Genomic DNA, 18,875 nt, shown 5'->3' with positions numbered 1-18,875 from the left:
TTTATTTTCTCAAGTCATAGTTTTCTTCAAGATCATAATTTTAAGTTTTGGAAGTAAAAAAAAATTCTAAGTTTTGGAGATGAATGTTTTGTTACTAGACTAAGTTGTTAATTGATACGAGAATTGTTTTTGGAAAATAAAAACACACGTTTCTGATTGAAATAGTACTTTGTCGATGCTGGTTTGTTTAAAAAGGGATATCTTTTGATGGAATAAGGGGAAGATTGCATGGGGACCCTTTTCATATACACTTATATTCTATGTTTGAAATATTTTAAGACGAGAGGTGGTGGCTTGGTTTGTCCTCTAGCAATCGTCAATGGCTATTACTATTAGGTGTGAAACTCGGTTAAATTTGAGACTTCTTATTTACAAATAATGTTAATAACGTGTGAAAAATATAGTTAAGTAAGTTAATAAAGGCTTTAGAGTTGAAAGTAACATTCATAACATGAATATATTGTCGTTGTAACGTCTCATACTTGTAATATAATAATAATTAAAACAAAATTTATAAATTATTAACATAAAACGTCACGATACATGTGCTCGCTTGTACTTTGAGGCCATCACCTATCTATATTTTTCTGCCACTCATAGTGTGTGTATGTCGGCCATGTCATGTGGTCTGGTGGTGAAGGTGAAGCCCATACCCATCACTTTCTATCCCAAACAAAACATTCTAATTTTCCTTCTTTCTTTGTTCAACTAAATAATCATATCGTGTCCCTCCCTCCCCACTCCTGAGTCCTGCCAATGCCATGCATGCCATGCCATCCCCGTCCCTCACCCTCCCAAGGCCAGGCCAGGCCAGTCCAGTCCTGTCCAGGTGCTTCTTCTTCTTTATGGTGGACTCTGAGTGCTCCTTTTTCTTGGCTTTCCTCTCTCTCTAGGCTCTATCCATCTACCTCGCCTGATTCTCGATCTAGGTAGATAATCGACCTGATAAAAGCATCTCATTTCCATTTGCATTTGTATCCCAATGGGACTCGAGTCCCATGCCATGCCTTGCATGCTGCAGCTAGCACTAACAAGTACTGGTACCGTACGCAGTAGTGGAGTACTACTTCTGCCTTCTGCCTTCTGCATGTCTTGTTGTACGTGGTGCCCTGAATTTGGTTTCACTGAGCCATTTGATGCTTTCATTTCAGGTCCCCAGCTAGCTAGCCACAAGCCTACCAGATGCATTATGTTTCGTATAAAAAGTTAAAAGAGTATGAGATTTGGGTGTTTTAACCGTTAGATCTTGATCTTTGTATTTTTCAACCAAGTGAAAATCCATGTGTTCATATTGCCCATGATTTGCTAGGATGACCAAGAAAGTTAAGAAAAAAGGAATTGTATATGCAAGTAAACTAGTTAAACTTACTTCTAAATCATTTTTCGCTAATAAAATTTAATTTTGTGAATTGTAGGTAGCCTTGAGCGTCTGAATGATTTTGCTGATTGTGAAACGATGATACATATGTTAGTTATATGTCAACAATCTGTGATTTAATTATATATATGCTAATAAACAATAAATGCGAATATATAAATTATTGAACATAGTATGAACAACGAAATAAATTTAAACAGAAAAATTGAAGATCGAGGCTTGCGTACTGTAATGTCCTTGAAACAGAAAATTTCGTCCCTACTCAGTGCTTGTAGTTCTACGGACGTCTGTTTCACCAGGATTCAACGATCAGGTTAGAATTTCAGCACTGGAAAACTTAACTTCTGGCGAATTTCTATGTGGTTCTCTCAAAAATGATGTTTGTGATTGTAAAAGAAGAATATTGATTTTCTGTGTCCTAAATGCTATGCAAATGGATGTATATATAATAGAAGGATGCCTGTTAGATGGGTGCTTTGGTCTGTGTTCTTTTTTGAACTCTTCAGACTTCATCTGAAAGGATGAGTCTGTTGGTAAAAAATAAATAATTAATTAAATTAAAAAATAATTAATTAAATCTAAAAATAATTAATTAAATAATTTAATTATTAGAGCTTGAGCCCAAGAGCCCATATTAATTATATATATTTTTTAATTATAATTAATTACCAATTAATTAGTGCACCCTAAAGCTCAACCCCATGATCCCAATTTTATTCTCCAGACCTATTACTCCAATCACTTTTTATAAAGGACAAAACCGTATAAAGTGATAAAATCTTTTGGAAATGACCAATGTGGGACAAAAAAATTTCTACTCAAACTACTCAAATTTACAACAACATATTTATAGGGACTTCGATATTGATTTAGTATAACAATATTCGCTTGATTTCCCTAGCTAATTTTTCAATTTAAATAGAAATGATTTCTAAATGTTAATACTGATGGGCGCTGCACAAAATCTGGCAAAGATTTAGTGCTTCAAAGGTTCATTGCATTTGCGACTCCTGCACACCAATATATTTAAATCCTTAAACCCTGGATTTGCATGTGCAATGATACTAGTACTACTACTGCAACTGTGTGTTTATTATGCATGCATCTAACTCCAGATAAACTCAGTTTTGTCCAAGTAAATTAGCTTTTTATTTTTTTATTTTTGTAGAAGATGTCACAGTTGTTAGCTTGTTATATAATTGAAATGCAAATTGTTCCCACATTTCTTAACAGTTTTGTAGCTAGTGATATATAGATATTCCCCATATGCAATTCAATCACTTTATCGATCTCGGACGTTATCATTTTTTTTTATTACAAAAAGCTTAGGGGAGGGGAGGCTACTCAATTTTTAGACGAGCATACCCTAAGTTTCTTTGAGGACTTATAGAGGGGGGTTTAACCTCTTTTTGTGTGTTTACAAATCACTCACCAAGAGAGATTATCAGCAACGGAACTTGAACCTAGATCTTGGTCTATCAAAGAGAACAATTATTACCAACTCAACCAACCATTATTGGCGTTTTATACCTAGTACAATAAGGTGTTCTATTTAAAAAATGTGTCAAAAGATGAGAAATTTTATTAAATTTGAATGAAAATGTTTACCTCAAATGCTAAAGTGTTAAATAACTATTCCGGCTCAAAATGATAATTAATTGTGGTATACTGTTAATTAATTTTATCTTATTGTTTATGATCTTAGAATAATAACGAGATAAGAGATTCTAGATGAAAAGATTAGGAATATTAACGTAGCAAATCTCATAGTCAACTGCCAAAGCAAGATAAAAATGATTAGTATTGAGACAAGAAGATACCCCATTACTTAGTGGGGCAAAAGCATATAGCTGGTCAAAGCAAGAAAATCAAAGTCATTAAGTAACCAAATTAATTAATTGGCATTCTTGTGAGATTGTAAGAATATGTCCAAGAAACTAGCTGAGATACATGATGAGAAATATTTGTGTATCCGAAATACATGATGGTATAACTGTACAACATGTGTTATATTATAAGTGAACGATAAGATTGATTATGTCATATTTGAAGATATATTTCTTTCGTAATTAAGATCAAGTGATAATTAGTGGTAGGGCTAAATAGAAACTTCTTGGCCTGTACAAGGGCATGCAAAATGCCTTGAAATGAGCATTTATATTTATTTTTTTAAATTTTTTTTAATTATGGGATGTAAATTTATTCGCACCGGAATATGTAAATAAGGCTTTAAATTTACGTTCTTTTTCACATCTTTGCCATGTTGGTTGGGCTTGAAATTAGTGTTGGATTGTTAAATTAGTGATTAATTAGATGACATAGCTGAACTTGTATATTTTAGAGTCACGATTTGCAATATTCGGCCTGTAAGTCAGTGGGTTGCGTGCAGTATTTGACCAGAAACAGTATTGTAGACTGCAGTGCAAGTCATGGCCACAAGATAAGAACTTGCACGAAGGAGGTTCACCACATTTCTGAAAATACAGGAGAAGCGTTAATTAGACTCTCTCGAAATAAGACTTTTCATATACTTTTTCTCATCTCATATTTTTAATTTAATATTTTATAATGCTAAAGTAAAAATTAATGTTAAACTGTAAGATGGTAGAAAATTTATAGAAAATCCAATTTTTAAAAGAATCTCTTTAGTATTTCTTAACACACTCTTTGTGGATCATTACTGTAACTCTTGGTGGTTTCGTTTACATGGATGTGATATCTGTCTACATCCCTTTTTACTTCTAATGTTTTTTTTTTAATTTTTAATTGTCCGATAAAATGAATTGAAGAATATTAAATAATATAAATTAACAAAAAATGTATGAAAAATAAATAAGATTGTGTGGATAGCACACCCATTCCACTGAAATGGACGGAGGTGAATGCGTCAGCCGTGGCTTTTAAGTTTGTCATCTCTGCCATTTTCCTGCTTTGCTTCGTATGCATGTGGATGTGGGGATGGCAGGTGACGGGTGGCTTGACCTTGACCAGGCGATTTGTAATTAGTGCATTTGGAGATTTCAGAATTGCAGTGTTCTGTTGTGTACTTTGCTCCATCACTACTCACTGGTACCCGAAAGTTTGAATGATAAAACTCATGACTAAATATTCCACTCACCGTATGAGTAAAATATGAGGAAAATTAATAAAAAAACCTTCAAAATTTTGATTATCGAGTCGAATGAATTGAAAAATATCAAATAATATAAATTAACAAAGAATATATAAGAAATAAATAAAATTGTGTGGATAGCACATCCCTTGCACTGAAATGGACGGAGGTGAATGCGTCAGCCGTGGCTTTTAAGTTTGTCATCTCTGCCATTTTCCTGCTTTGCTTCATATGCATGTGGATGTGGGGATGGCAGGCGACGGGTGACCTTGACCAGGCGATTTGCAATTAGTGCATTTTGAGATTTCAGAATTGCAGTGTTCTGTTGTGTACTTTGCTCCGTCACTACTCACTAGTACCCAAAAGTTTGAATGATAAAACTCATGACTAGATATTCCACTCACCGTATGAGTAAAACTTGAAGAAAATTAATGAAAAAGATTTAAAAATTTTGAGTTTTAATGGTAAAGTAAATAGTCTTGTGATTGACTTTTTAGTGTAAAAATATGATTTTTCGTTAAAATGAACAGTACCGAAAGCTTTTCGTTAAAGTTCTCTAAAACTTGAGGTAGGAACACATAAAACTTGGGATAGGAACAACATACACGGGCCTCATAGACAAAAGTTTGAATGTATCGTGCTCTCACTCGCTTCACGCTGGTCTAAAGAGTTATCAGGTCGAAAATATTTGCTACGCCACTTGTACAGCATTTTTAGTAAAAATATAATATTTTTCTGTATTTTGATCTCACTTAGCTCACGTTGATCATTCCTAACATAAGTGCCACATTAGTAGGATACCCTGATGAAGTTTGTCGACCATTACATGTAGCTCGTCAATGGCATGTTAGTCTTCATGTTTGTTGAAGCATGCAATTGCACATAAAAAGTTGATAGAATAAAATTACTTATATTTGAATGGTTCTACCACTAATTGCACGTAAAAATTTTATGATAAAATTTACATTTTTTTCAGACCATGTAAGTGGTTAAATTAGCATAGTATTGAGCCGCTAGCCCAACATTGTAATCTTGAAGATAGTCTTATCCAACCAAACATTTTTTTTTTTGCAAACCCATAATGTACATGAGACTTAGTTTCTGTCACCTGAATTTTGAGCCCAGGGATAAAGTTCTTTTTGTAAAAGCCCAAAGTGCTTTTTTTTTCCTAGGCCAGAGTTTTGAGTGACGTTTTGTTTTGCCAAAAACCCATGTGTTAAATTGTTAATCATAGAATATAAAAGTATAAAACAAACAGGAAGCAGATATTAGAATAATGGGTAAGAGCTCGAAGCATATTAAAAAAATAATACAAATCGAAATCACACACTAAACAAACAGTAACATGCTTTAATCTCACAATTATTATATTTAAATTATGGTGCTCAGTGCTCTTTCTAGTTTCTACCCCCAGCTTGAGGAGGAGATATTTTGTGTGAACAGGACCGCTACACTCAGTGTCATGATACAAGTATTTTTTTTTTATCAAAATAATACAAGTAATTGAATAAAAAAACTTTAACCACTTGTATTACACACTTGTTATATAAGAATGTATTTTGGAATATTAAAAAATTTCTCTAAAGGAAGTGGAGATTTCTACTTTTCTTATCGTGGATTACATGTGTCAGCGCCACGTTCTAGTGGTCGGCCATTTCTTTATTATTTGGTACTTTTAAAATTAGGTTTTGGAGTTGGTGAAAGGGATGGTCACCAGGTCCTAAAGAGATTTTTCAATGTGATCGAAACACGGAATGATACATAATATATAATTATGAAATAATGAGCAGTGATGAAAATTTGATTAATTTAAGGGAATATTAACGAAAGTTGCTGGTACTGTTCATTTTAACGAAAAACCACATTTTTACACTAAAAAGTCAATTATGGTACTATTCAAAGTTTTCAAACCATTTTCATTAGTTTTCCTTTAATTTAAAGCTTACTACCCTGACTAGAGAAATTTTTTTATTGTGATTAGAACATAAGTGATACATCATGTGTTTTTATATAAATGATGAGAAATTTTATTTTTAAAATTATTAATTTTTTAACACGCATATCTTATTATTTATATAATGATACATGATATATCACTCTGTATTACGATTAAACTGAAAAATCTATCCCTTGACAAGGGGAATGTCGTTATCGAATTACAAGAAAGACATCGCCTTTTTTTTTATCATTTTTGCGATCTAGTTCGGTCATTTCACAAATCAAGATGAGATCTTGCAAGAAATTTGTGGACCCACATTTAAGGTTAGCACATGTATTTATAAAAGGATAAATAAAAAAATTAAATAAAATAACATGCAAATGGGATAAAAATAAGAAATATCCATGTATGGGGCTATGATATGAACTTATAACCATGTGCCTTCTTTGTTTGGGATAAAAATAAGAAATGTTAAGAAGACTTTTTTAAAGAGAAATTCTTTATGAATTTTTCGTCATTTTATATTTTTTACCTAAAATTTTATAACGTTAATAGAAAAATTATGCAAAAACATGAAGCATCGAATAATAAGTTTATAGAAAATCTCACCTCCTTAGTATTTCCCTTGATTTAAAAGTGAAAGAAAAGAAAGAGCAAAGAGACTCTGGTCTTTGCAAGTATCTTTTATACTTGAAGTACCCCTTTGCTCTCTCTATCTCTATGTTTGCTTCTCTCTCTCTCCCTCCTCTCTGTCTTTCTCTCTCATCTAATCTCATTGGTTAAGGAAGAGCATCTCAAAATTCAACAAAAATAAGAGTGATTAATAATATATTATCTGAATTATCACACACTAAATTGTCTGACTTGACACCATCATCGTCCCCATCTCTCTCTCTCTCTCTCTCCCTCCGACCACAGTAACCACAGCCCTTCTTTTCCCAACAGTAACCACAGTTGGTGATGATTTTAGAAATTCGTTAATCGTGCATTGTACAATTTGTTTTGCCTAGTATTGTTTAGGCTTATTTTTAATTTTAAAATAATTTATAATCATACGATATACACGATAAATGGACACAATTCGCGAATTCCTGAAATCTTGGAAAAAAATCCGGCACTCCTTCTTTTCCTTAACCGTACAACTTTTCTTTGCATCTGTCTTTCTCTTCCTTCCCTCATCTTATCCTCATTTATTTCTCCTTTAATTTCTTTTGCCCACTACTTTTCTGGTAAAAGTCAAAATATACACAATAAAAAAACCCAGATGCCAGTTTTTAGTCATTTCTTTGTGGTGGTGCTGGTGGTACTTTGCTTGCACTTTCCCAAGTGACTTGAACGCACAGGCAGCACCCATGTCCCTAATCCATAGCTGATAGCTAGCCTGCCTGCCTGCACCTTCAATACTATACAGGTTTCAACTCTCTCTCTCTCTCTCTCTAGATTTGATTTTGATAGCAGCTTTTGTGTGCTTTTGAATGCTGTCACTGTAGTCCTAGGTTGCTTGCTGCTCATAATTTAATCCGATTTCTTTTTATTGGTTTTCGACTGTTTAATCACTGCAATTCAACATACTACGTGCTATCTTTTCTAAATTTCTAGTTTTGTTGGTATTTTTCTTCACAAGATTTTAAACTAGTCTGATCTACGAGCGCGATTCGAACTTGGTGTAAGGGGAAGCACACCGGCCTAACCCCACGTCTCCAATTTCACGTTGGTATTCAATTGTACATACCGGGTGAGTTCTGGTTGATTTTGTGCTTCTCATATATTTTTTGTATGTATCATTCCAGTCCATGCTTTCTGGTTTTCTTTGTAGTGAGATTTTCCTGGTGGCTTTTCTTTCTTCCCCAAAATAAAGAAAGGATTATGTTTTTTTCTGAAGTTGGACCTTTTGGTTTGGATGCATATATTATTACATTACAGGAAACTTAACCGGTTGTGGTAGATTACCAAAAGTGAAAGGTGAAAGGTGAAAAGCAAGCTCCAGTATGATAACAAAATTCACATATGCCGACTGGTATTGTCATGTTGAAGAATTATGTATTATTGACAACATATAAAGTATGGATTTCTCCCCGATCGGGGCTTTTGATGTTAAATTGCACTTGGTATTCTGCAGTTTTAAGAGTACTGGTATGCGAAAACTACCTTAAAATTTGTAATGTATGTCCACGCATGTTATACTCCAATGATGTGATTATCTCTTATAATCACACGGAACAACAGCGATTGCGTTGTTAGTTTGTTCATGCTTAGTGTTTTAAGGTAACTTGTTGAAGTATATATGAGCATATCGATTTCCTAATTTGTTGACTTTCGTCTTCCGTTCTTAGTGATGCTCCTGGAGGTTTAGGATTTCATCATGTTCTCCAATTACTGTAACCTCTCGTCTTCAATACTTGGTGGATGGTTGTTTCGTCTTTCCATTTAAATGCCACTTAGAGATAACTAATAGCCGTTGGTTTACTGATTCCTCACTATAGCTTCGGAGTACTTAGAGATAACTGATGATTCCCCCGCCTTGTAGAGGACGGATATCCTCTTTCGACCAAAGAGACACAAAGGCACCCCAGAGCACAATATGTTCTTGGACACCTTGTGCGTTTGAATCCCAATGCCTTCCAAGCTCCGTTCAGTTTCCAAAACCACGTATCAGCTTCCAAGTCATAATGTATTACTTTTAGAGAATGTTCATACGTTCAGAGCTTGCAAAACCCCATATTCTATAGGAACTAGGAAGTTGTGTACTGTGTTGGATAAAATTGTTTTATGAGTTTCGGTTATGTAGTATGCAAATGGAACATTGTCGATCATATTTTTTATGCGAAATTGTTCAACTATCTAATTTCCTAGTTGCAGATAGCATGGAATGTGTTTTGTATGTTAAAATGTTATCAAGACTGATAATTAAGTTGATGATCGATTAATTGGTCTTTATTAGATGACATGAAATGTTTTCTTTTGTGTTTTGACATGCATCCTGCTCGAGTACTCAATTTCCACCATCATTGATCCTCCTTTTCAAATTCTGTTGCTATGAAATGGAGGAGAAGAAAGAATCCCACCTTGTCATGGAAGATGACTCATTTTGGCATTCATGATTGCAGGTGAAGGGCAAGCTAACAACGACACTCTAAGAAAGTTTATTGAACTCTTCGTGTGATTACGCACATATAGAAGAAACGAAGTCCTTGACTTCATTGTCCTGCCGAAACATGTTAACACAAAACTTGAACTTGGAATTTGAAAATGATTCAGAAGTCACGAGCCAAGTAACTTATTCGAGCATACCTCTGCAAGAAGAATCTCCTGACCCCTCTAAGGACAGCACAACCACTTCTTCGTGCCTCACAAATCAGAAGCATCAACAACAAGATCCCCGGCCTGTTTCCCTTCACTTGACACTCCAGTTTAGCTCAGGCGATACTGAATTGAAGGGCACGGGGGAGACTAGCAGTGAAGCAGCTGCACCCCCTACTTCAGAAGGAACAATCCCAAGGGTATTCTCATGCAACTACTGTAAGCGTAAGTTCTATAGCTCACAGGCACTCGGTGGCCATCAGAATGCTCATAAGAGGGAGAGGACAATGGCCAAGCGTGCTATGCGTATGGGAATGTTTCCCGATAGGTATACTAGCTTGGCATCTCTCCCCTTACATCGTTCTGCGCCTTCAGCGTTCCGGTCTCTTGGTATCCAAGCTCATTCTGCAGTGCACCAAAACACTATGATAACATCAGATCATCAGAGGTTCCTTGTCCCCGACACAAGAGGCGTAGCAAGGTTTCGTCAGGGCTATTTTGGAGTGCCGATGTTTATGGACGAGGATGATGTGGGCATGTTTTGGCCCGGGAGTTTCCGACAGGTGGGTGAGGAAGCTGGAGGTCATCAATTAGCCCAAAATCCAAATATGAATACAGGAACAAGCATGGAACCAAGAAATAGTACAAGTTCGTCTTCACCCGATCTTTCTTTAAAGCTTTGAGATTTTTGTTACTTCTGTTTAATTAGATATGTTTCCTATTAATTAAGCAGCATGATCGAATAGTGTTAATATTAACTTTGTACAGTGAGATATGCCATTTATAACGGCTGCAGATATTTCTAAATTGTTTTAAGGCTGTATTTGTTTCTTAACTTCATAATTAAGGATGTTGTTCTTCTTTTTGTTCACTTCAATTATTATAAGAGGGATCAATGACCCTCAGGTGCATAGGTAAATGCTCTTGACAATTTGAGCTATAAGTCTATGCACAATATAATTTGACAAGAAATTAAGTTTTCGTTGAATTGTTCCCAATGGTGGAGATAAGGTGGGGTCATCGGGTTCAAATGACCCCAAGAGCTACGCTTTTTAATCTTAATTTCAACGTTCAATCTTTGCAATATTCCATTTTTTTAACAAATGATATTACATGCACTATAAGGTTCAGGAGTGAGCTAAATCTCACAATAAGATATTAATAAGGTGGTTCAAATTTATCTTTGACGAAAATTGAACATAAGATTTTTTACTTACAAATAAAGAAAAATATCACTACAGCATAATACTAAGTGACTGATCCAATATTAAATTTTGGATATAAGGTGTGAAGTGAATGTTAATGTCAAATGATTCTTGTTTTTGGACAAAATAAAAACAGACTACGAAAGGGTTTAGGAAGCCGCAGCCGCACACGTCAATACCGTGTTGACTCCCTCCCTCCCTCCCTCCCTCCCTCATGCATGCAACTTGGCCAAACAAACAATATAACGTATCCTTCCTTCCAGTACTCTTTCACTCACTTTTATTTAGGGTCAAACCATTTACTTTCTTTCAGATTGCACAATATGGACATTTGCTTTTCAAAAAAATTTAGGGTGATTCGGAGTATAAGATATTATGTGTATTTTGATCATTCGTTTTTGTATTTTTATATAAAAAGTTAACAGTTAAAATATCTAGAATATCTCATATTTCAAAATAGCATGGAAAATTATGTTATTTTTGGAACGACAAAATATGAAAATTCTGTAGTTAATTAATTACGAGAATTAATGTTTAAATATTATATATATATATATATATAGAGAGAGAGAGAGAGAGAGAGAGAGAGAGAGAGAGGATATTAAGAATGGCAAAAACGAAACAATGCCTCGAATACATGTCAAGATAAAAATAGTTAGCTACTTAAGCTACAAGTTCCTCCTCAAGTTTAATATTTATTTTCTTTAAAAAAACAAAGTTATAATCATTTCATTCAAAGTTAATGGCTAGACATGAGATAATGGGATTGCTGGACGCGTTTTACCTGTTCGACGTCGTTTTCGTGTCTAGGTTAAAAGCAACCCACTTTACATAGTTTACACCGCTAATTACCAAAATAACCAAACCGCTACTTGCTGTAAGATTCCCATGGCCTATATGATTAATTAATTAATTAAGATATCATGACTCTCTTTGCGAACAATGAATGAGTACTAAGGTGATGTATTCACGTCCTACAATTAACAGTTAATTAATCATGTCTTGCCCGTCCTTAATATTTATTAATCACTTTTCTGCGTGGCAATCGTAATCATCAAGTAATTGTTAAAGCGCACACTTGATTTTTTGAATCCCTCCCACCTTCTCCCTAGGAACTTACGTCAACAAACTCATGCAAAAAATAAGAAAAAACATCTGATTAATCATTTATCATTGAACAATGTGTCTGGTGAATAATACGGTTCGAATATAATCCTACAAAAACAGTATATGTTGCTGTCAAAAGTAAAAGAACAGTGTTTCCACACAAAAAAAAAAGGTAAAAGAACAGTAGATGACCAAATCCATTATATATGTTGGATTAGCAAGAGGAGAATGGTCGACTGCGTCAACGGATCGACCTAGTCTAACTTTGTTGCCTCTTGGACACGGCATGCACATGATGTTGGTAGACCGCAATAAACTGTCAACTGCATAACAGCAACTGCAGAAACAGCAACGTTTAAAAGGAACAAAACGTCAATTTTTCTTGCACATATTCAATTCAAATAAACTAAAACTTTTCATCATTTTCATAACTCTAAACCTGAAAAAAAAAAAATATATATATATATATGGATAATGAGCACTTCAGTATTAGATTGCACGAGTTGGGATCCAATCCGGATCTCACAGTCCGGAGCTTAAGATCAAGAAATTCGGACTGTTTAAAAGAGAGGGATTCGGGCCCTTATTTTATGTGAGGTGGACTAACGAAATTGGTTAATGGCAACCGTAAAATTTAATTTGAGTGGTCCAAATTTCTTGATCATTAGACTCAGGACAATGATCCGAAGAGATTCTTAACTCCTTCGACACTAGAGTACTAGACTGTTTGGGTTTCTCATGCCAGCTTGCTAGTAGCTACTAAACAAATTGAAAACTTTTTATCGGTGAAGTTTCTGCTAATTCAACTCGTATTTTTGGTATTAAACTACGATACACTAGTATGTATACTGGTTATTCTTTTTAAAGACGATATGATATTTACGAAAGTGATCCCGATTAATATATCACATTCATTACAACAATATTGTCCTTGATTGCCAACATGTATCGACGCTACTAAAAAAATTAAAAAAATCACAATATACACCATTTCTTATGCACGGATGTTAAATGTATGTGTCTATATTCAGTGCCCACGAAAGCGATGCAACTGTGCCAAAAATATACCTCCAAATGAAAGGCTAATTGGTTTTCATACACAAAGATGATTCTGTTAATAGATAGTTTAGATAACACTTTAAACAGAAAACTTCAACGCATGTCACTTAGTTTAGAATCAAGGGTCATATGAAATGGAAGTTTTTAAGGATAATACTTTGTTCCTTCATATAAAAAAAAAGGATTATGTGCTTTGGTTAATATTCTTTGAATTCGAGAAGTTCACCAATATACCAAAATCATGTTGTTGACTACCTTCAGGATATGCTTATAAAATTTCATGCGATTGTGTGAAACATTTTATAATTCCATCTCCCAGTCAAAAGAATAATTCTGGCAATATTTTTTAGCAAAGTTGTTTTCCGATTTGACGGAAGCCATATTCTTGATTAGTGACAAGAATATGTGGCTCTCCAACCGAGTTGAGATTAATTAACACACAATGAAGCACTTAATTTCTGTTAATCTCAACCATGACAGCTAAACTTGATTTCATTTGACCAAAAATATCTTAGCTCAGGATTCAGATAGCAATTAAGCTACATTATTCATGTCCCCTAATTTTCAGAAAGTCCATGACATTTTCCTTATTTCACACTTTCCCTTCGATGAAAAATGGCAATTGAGGTAAGTTGATCTTGTCAGTGTACTTTGTAACAACATTTATATAATGGAGGGTATATAACTCATCGTTTACGAGAGACATAACTTTATAAACGAAAAAAAATATTATTAAACTGTGATATTATCTTAAAAGTAAAATTTATTAACAATGTCCTTAATGCATTATAACATTTATGTGACAAGAGTTTCAAGTACACATGAAAATTTCTTGAACTTGTGACCCTTTACCAGGAAGGAAAGGATAAAACTTTCAAAGTGTATAGTATTCAAGGAGTACTCCATGTATCATAATATAAGAATAAAAATACTGAAAAATAAATTATCTCTACTTATATTATGATATATAGAGTACCGTTTGAATATCCGACACTAGAAAATGCTAGCTAAACCTTGACTCATAATTGAAAGCAATTAAGCACCTTTTTAAGGATGGTGAACTTTAATTATGCTCTAATTAAATGTTAATTCATATGTTTCTCCATAAATACAAAAAGTCGTCCCCTTCCTGCAGCACCACCCCTAGACTCCAGTCAAGGTCTTTACCAAGAAAAAGATGACTCAAAGCATTGCATAGAGTAATTCCACCAAATTCAGATGGCCAGTTCGGTAATTTCAGATCAAAGCCAGAAGAATCGCCGTTTTCTGGTGTAAACGCTTGAAAAATCCAGCCGCTGGGGCTCCTCCCGTTGCAGATTTACAGATACTGAGATTTCAGTAATGGTGGGCTGAAGGAATCAGTTGACAAACACACCCTCAGATTCTTTACTAATTTCCAAACAGCCCCTGTAGACCTTTTCCTCTCTGTTTCTCTTTCACTTCCTCTCGTCTTCACAGACACTCTTTCCTCCCTATATCTCTCTCTTACCTGGTAAGTCCTCTCTCTCTCTCCCTCTCTCTGTGAATAAGGCCGTATTTGGTGACATGGATCGAGCGAATGGGAATCTTGCCGCCGACGAGGCGTCTCAGAGCAAGGTCACTCGCCATATTTCCAAGCAAAATAAACACAACCCAGAAGAGAAAATGGGATTCTCCGAAAAGGGGTTCGGATTTCTCAGAGAATCAGACATGGGTTCTGATGGGTTCCAATCAAAACCCTCAAAGACTGGAAATTTAAGTTCCCAGGAGCTGACTCTCAGCTACCTCTGCGACAATTCCAAACTGGGTTTTCTCGAGAAGGAGTTCGCCGGCGCAAATTTGCTGACTTCGTTGGAGAAAGAGAGTTTCAAAGGTAAAGAAGCCATGGTTTCGGAGAATTCTAACAAATGGGTAGAGAGAGATTTCCTTAATTTGAACGAAACCAGGTTGAATTGCTCGAAGCGAGAGCTTGCGGAGGAGGCGGAGAGAGAAAGCAGGGACGACAAAAAGCCAAAGCTCGAGACTTTGAATCTCTCTCTAGCCTTGCCGGAGGTATCTCTCTCTCTCACCGCCTCAAACGCCTTGCAGAATGGCGATCCTCCGGCGATGCTGCGGCCGAGTAGAAGCATACAGTCGTTGGCGCCGTCTGCTAACAACACACAGACAACTTGCTCCAATGATTTCACAGCAGCTTCATTGTCGTACTCTTACTCCCACCCATTTTCCCACAACCCCAGTTGCTCGCTTACCCGAAATTCGACGGATTTCGATTATTCTGTTGGGAAAGATGATCAAATTTATAACTGTGGGGAGGGGACTAATGGGTCTGTTCATAGCAGGTTTAAGCCGATTGGAGATGGAGTTGGTTTGTCGAATCACGGCGGCGGGATTTTGTCAATGATGCAGAGTAATCGTAAGGATTCTTGTAATAATAACAGTGTTTATAGGACAACTAGCTCTGATAACCTTTCCTTTTTTCCATCTGAATTGCCTGCTAAGCCGACAATCGATACCCTTTCTGGGGATTCTAGAGGGAGAGGTTCTGAAAGTTTGAGAGGATTGGAGAGTATGGATGTTGGTGGGAGAGCCAGGAAACTTTCTAGACCGGAGAGAATTCTTCACGAAGTTGTTTCGGAATCTGTTACTGTCATGGCTCAGACAGTTCAAGAGCTTCGTGAGGAAATGCTCTTATCAACTAAGGAATACTTGAAGAATCTGATATCCACGCCGGAGAAGAAGGAAGAATTGGTGAGCCTTCAAAACCGGCTTCAGAGAAGGTCTGATCTTACAAAGGAGAATCTCTCTAAATGTCAGAAGGATCAATTGGAGATGTTGGTTGCTGTGAAAATGGGACTCGGGAACTTTGTATCTGGGAAAAACCGCCTTCCAGCAACCGAGCTGGTGGAGATTTTCTCGTTTATGAGGTGTAAGAATGTGAATTGCAAGAGCTTATTGCCTGTTGATGATTGTGACTGCAAAATTTGCTCTGCAAATAAGGGGTTTTGTAGTTCCTGCATGTGTCCTGTGTGTTTGAATTTCGACTGTGCCAATAATACTTGTGGTTGGGTTGGCTGTGATGTTTGTTCGCATTGGTGTCACGCTGCTTGTGGTATTCAGAGGAACCTCATTAAACCAGGTCCTAGCTTGAAAGGTCCCTCTGGGACAACTGAGATGCAATTTCATTGCATTGGATGCGGCCATGCTTCGGAAATGTTTGGTTTTGTCAAGGATGTGTTTCTGTGCTGTGCAAAAGACTGGGGACTAGAGACCCTTATCAAGGAGCTTGACTGTGTTAAGAAGATTTTTAGGAGAAGCGACGATTTTAAAGGCCGGGAACTGCATATTAAGGCTGAGGAGATCATCTCCAAGCTTGGAAGCCAATTGATGTCTCCTTCAGACGCCTGCAGTTTCATTATTCAGTTCTTTAACTGTAAGTCACCCTCTTCGGTTTTCTATTTCAACTTGTATGTGATTCTGTTACTTTCAAATTGTTTGTCTTCTGCTAGTCCCGTTGGGGAGTATGAACTGCTTATGCATAAGTGTGGCTTATTCCTTGCATGTTAAGAATGACTTATAACTATTGTGACAAAAAGCATACTAAATAGATGTAAACAAAAATTCGACGAATTGCCATTTGGTCAGCTACTGTTTATGGGACAAATGTTGGGCATTAATGTGGGCAATGTATTGATGTACCAAAGTGAAATGTTAAGGTAGATGATAAAGAGTGTCTTGGAGAAAACGTAACTAGCAATCCTTGTATTAGAAACACCACACAACCTTTTATTTCTTCACATGTTGAATATAAAACCATAGAGATGATAATTCTATATAATCTTCAGCTCGCCGTATACTACTGTAGCATAATGTTACTTTATCAAATTAGAAAACAATCACTGAAGGTCTATTGTATGAGTCCAATCAAGGAACTTGATTGGGTACTCTATGCACGTATTGGAGGCTAGCGTAATATGAACTATGTCAAATAGAATACTCTGAGTTGATTACTTGAGCCTTGTCTGAGTTGATTACTTGAGCCTTGTGACTGGCTGTCTGCATAGCTACAATGAGGATCATATGCCTGTGGCTGTTAAAAACCATTTTAATCTCTACAGCTTACTTTTTTGTTGTGTTGGCCTATTTTCTTCTTTCCTTCTGGTTTCACTTTTGATTTGGATCTCCTCGATGCAGCTTGAGTTGAACTGTTTGCTTATATACTCATTCTAAATGTTTCTTCCTCGACTTGGATATATGTGTTATTCAGTATCTGTTCATGCCTAAATCTGGATTTGCTTTTCCTTTTAAATAGATACAGATGGAGTGTCAGAATATCCTGCTTCTACCATATCCACAAAAGAGTTGGCTGCTTCTCAAGCCTGCCTGAGAAAAGATTCGACCCCTTTTTCACAATCTGTTTCTGTACCTCCGAAATATGCTGTTTACAACACTAGTTCTAGTATGCAATGTGATTCGCTGTCTAATGATACCCGTCAGAACCCCCTCAAATCGTCCCATATAAGCAATGAGGATGAGTTCCGGTTTGGAACATTACCAAAAATAGACGGGTTTGAGAGCTTGGAAAGCGTAGTGAGGATAAAGGAAGCGGAAGCTAGAATGTTCCAGAGCAAGGCTGATGAAGCGCGGAGAGAGGCAGAAGGGTACCATCAGATGATACGGACAAAGACAGAGAAGCTGGAGGAAGAGTACGCCGGAAAGTTTTCCAAATTGTGTCTGAAAGAGACGGAGGAAAAGCGAAGGAAGAAACTGGAGGAGCTGAAAATTTTGGAAAGTTCACATTGCGATTACTACAACATGAAAACTAGAATGCAAGCTGAGATTGCTGGCTTGTTGGAGAGAATGGAAGCAACAAAGCAGCAACGGGTCTAGTTTCTGTTCTTTTATTTAATTCTTTTTTGACAATGGTGCTGACTGTGTTAAGTATATTGATTAGTGTTATTCAGTTTTGGATTCTGCTTGTTATTTTAATCAAAGTGAAAGATTGTCTCGCATTGTGGAATTCGAACCTTATTCTTCAATTGATTATATAGCTAGTGCTGGCATCATTCCATCTGCATATGCTCTGCCTCGAGAGATTTTCCAGTGTGCTAGGAACGCAGTTTGGTACATCAAGTGTCATATTACAAGCTGGTTTATGACATGGAGTGTACAGGCTGTGTTTCCTGCACACTAAAAAAATTCTCCTGGATAACAGTGGTTGAGCATAGCAACGCTGCACAAGGCCTCCCTCTACCTCCCTCTTTGCCATAGCAACGAGAGATTCTTGTGTCCGTCTGGAGGAAGATTGTCTTTCGCATGCTCATACACACAATTAAGCAAGACCTTCTGCATTGTAGTCCATTACAAAATTCCACGTGTGGCCGTACAAATGAGGCTGTCCTCTGGTGAACATAAGAATTTCTCCGTAACGACAGTATATATATATATATATACACACACATGAGCGCTCAACGGTGGCACATTACATAGCACCTATGTGTGCACAACCTTATATAAACAATGCAAGGACGTATCTTCTAGTGCGAGGCATTGTACAAAGCCTTTATTTTCTAATGCAAAGATTTGCTCCGTCTTATTCAAAAACACCTAAATCACAACTTTTTTTTTTACACAAAACATCATATTTCGCATCACAACCGCCTATTTTTTTACACAAAACTTCCCACTTTGTATCAAAACCGGTCACCAAATCACTCAGTTTCAGCCGCTTGATCAAATCACACGGTGAGAAAAAAAAGTCTGTATGCAAACTCCGCTTGCACCAAGAAAAACTGCATT

General features: G+C 36.2%; 2 protein-coding genes across 5 annotated transcripts; both read left to right on the top strand.

The window, feature by feature from the left end:
- Nucleotides 1–7,527: 7,527 nt before the first annotated feature.
- Nucleotides 7,528–10,600, top strand: LOC126596065 (zinc finger protein 4-like). Of its 4 annotated transcripts, none has more exons than XM_050262529.1 (4): nt 7,528–7,840; nt 8,054–8,164; nt 8,353–8,446; nt 9,537–10,600. In XM_050262529.1, the coding sequence occupies exon 4, from the start codon at nt 9,645–9,647 to the stop codon at nt 10,410–10,412; it is 768 nt and encodes a 255-aa protein (XP_050118486.1). In that variant the 5' UTR covers nt 7,528–7,840; nt 8,054–8,164; nt 8,353–8,446; nt 9,537–9,644; the 3' UTR covers nt 10,413–10,600. The 4 variants fall into 4 exon arrangements, with proteins under 4 accessions (XP_050118486.1, XP_050118487.1, XP_050118488.1 ...); XM_050262530.1 differs by having other exon boundaries at nt 8,353–8,490; XM_050262528.1 differs by lacking the exon at nt 8,353–8,446 and having other exon boundaries at nt 7,529–7,840.
- Nucleotides 10,601–14,230: 3,630 nt separating this feature from the next.
- Nucleotides 14,231–18,088, top strand: LOC126596764 (protein OBERON 3-like). Its single transcript, XM_050263429.1, has 2 exons — nt 14,231–16,509; nt 17,389–18,088. The coding sequence occupies exons 1-2, from the start codon at nt 14,646–14,648 to the stop codon at nt 17,964–17,966; spliced, it is 2,442 nt and encodes an 813-aa protein (XP_050119386.1). The 5' UTR covers nt 14,231–14,645; the 3' UTR covers nt 17,967–18,088.
- Nucleotides 18,089–18,875: the final 787 nt, after the last annotated feature.

The sequence above is a fragment of the Malus sylvestris genome, chromosome 13 (assembly GCF_916048215.2).
Source record: "Malus sylvestris chromosome 13, drMalSylv7.2, whole genome shotgun sequence".
NCBI classification, from domain to species: Eukaryota; Viridiplantae; Streptophyta; class Magnoliopsida; order Rosales; family Rosaceae; genus Malus; species Malus sylvestris.
The sequence above is the reverse complement of the archived record's forward strand: the minus strand, read 5'-3'. Positions and strand labels throughout refer to the sequence as shown.

Bases quoted from the DNA above. Each gene is read 5' to 3' on its own strand.
- LOC126596065 (XM_050262531.1), top strand. From the start codon at position 9,645: ATGTTAACACAAAACTTGAACTTGGAATTTGAAAATGATTCAGAAGTC.
- LOC126596764 (XM_050263429.1), top strand. From the start codon at position 14,646: ATGGATCGAGCGAATGGGAATCTTGCCGCCGACGAGGCGTCTCAGAGC. The intron at 16,510-17,388 runs GTAAGTCACCCT...CCTTTTAAATAG, and splicing joins CATTATTCAGTTCTTTAACT to ATACAGATGGAGTGTCAGAA.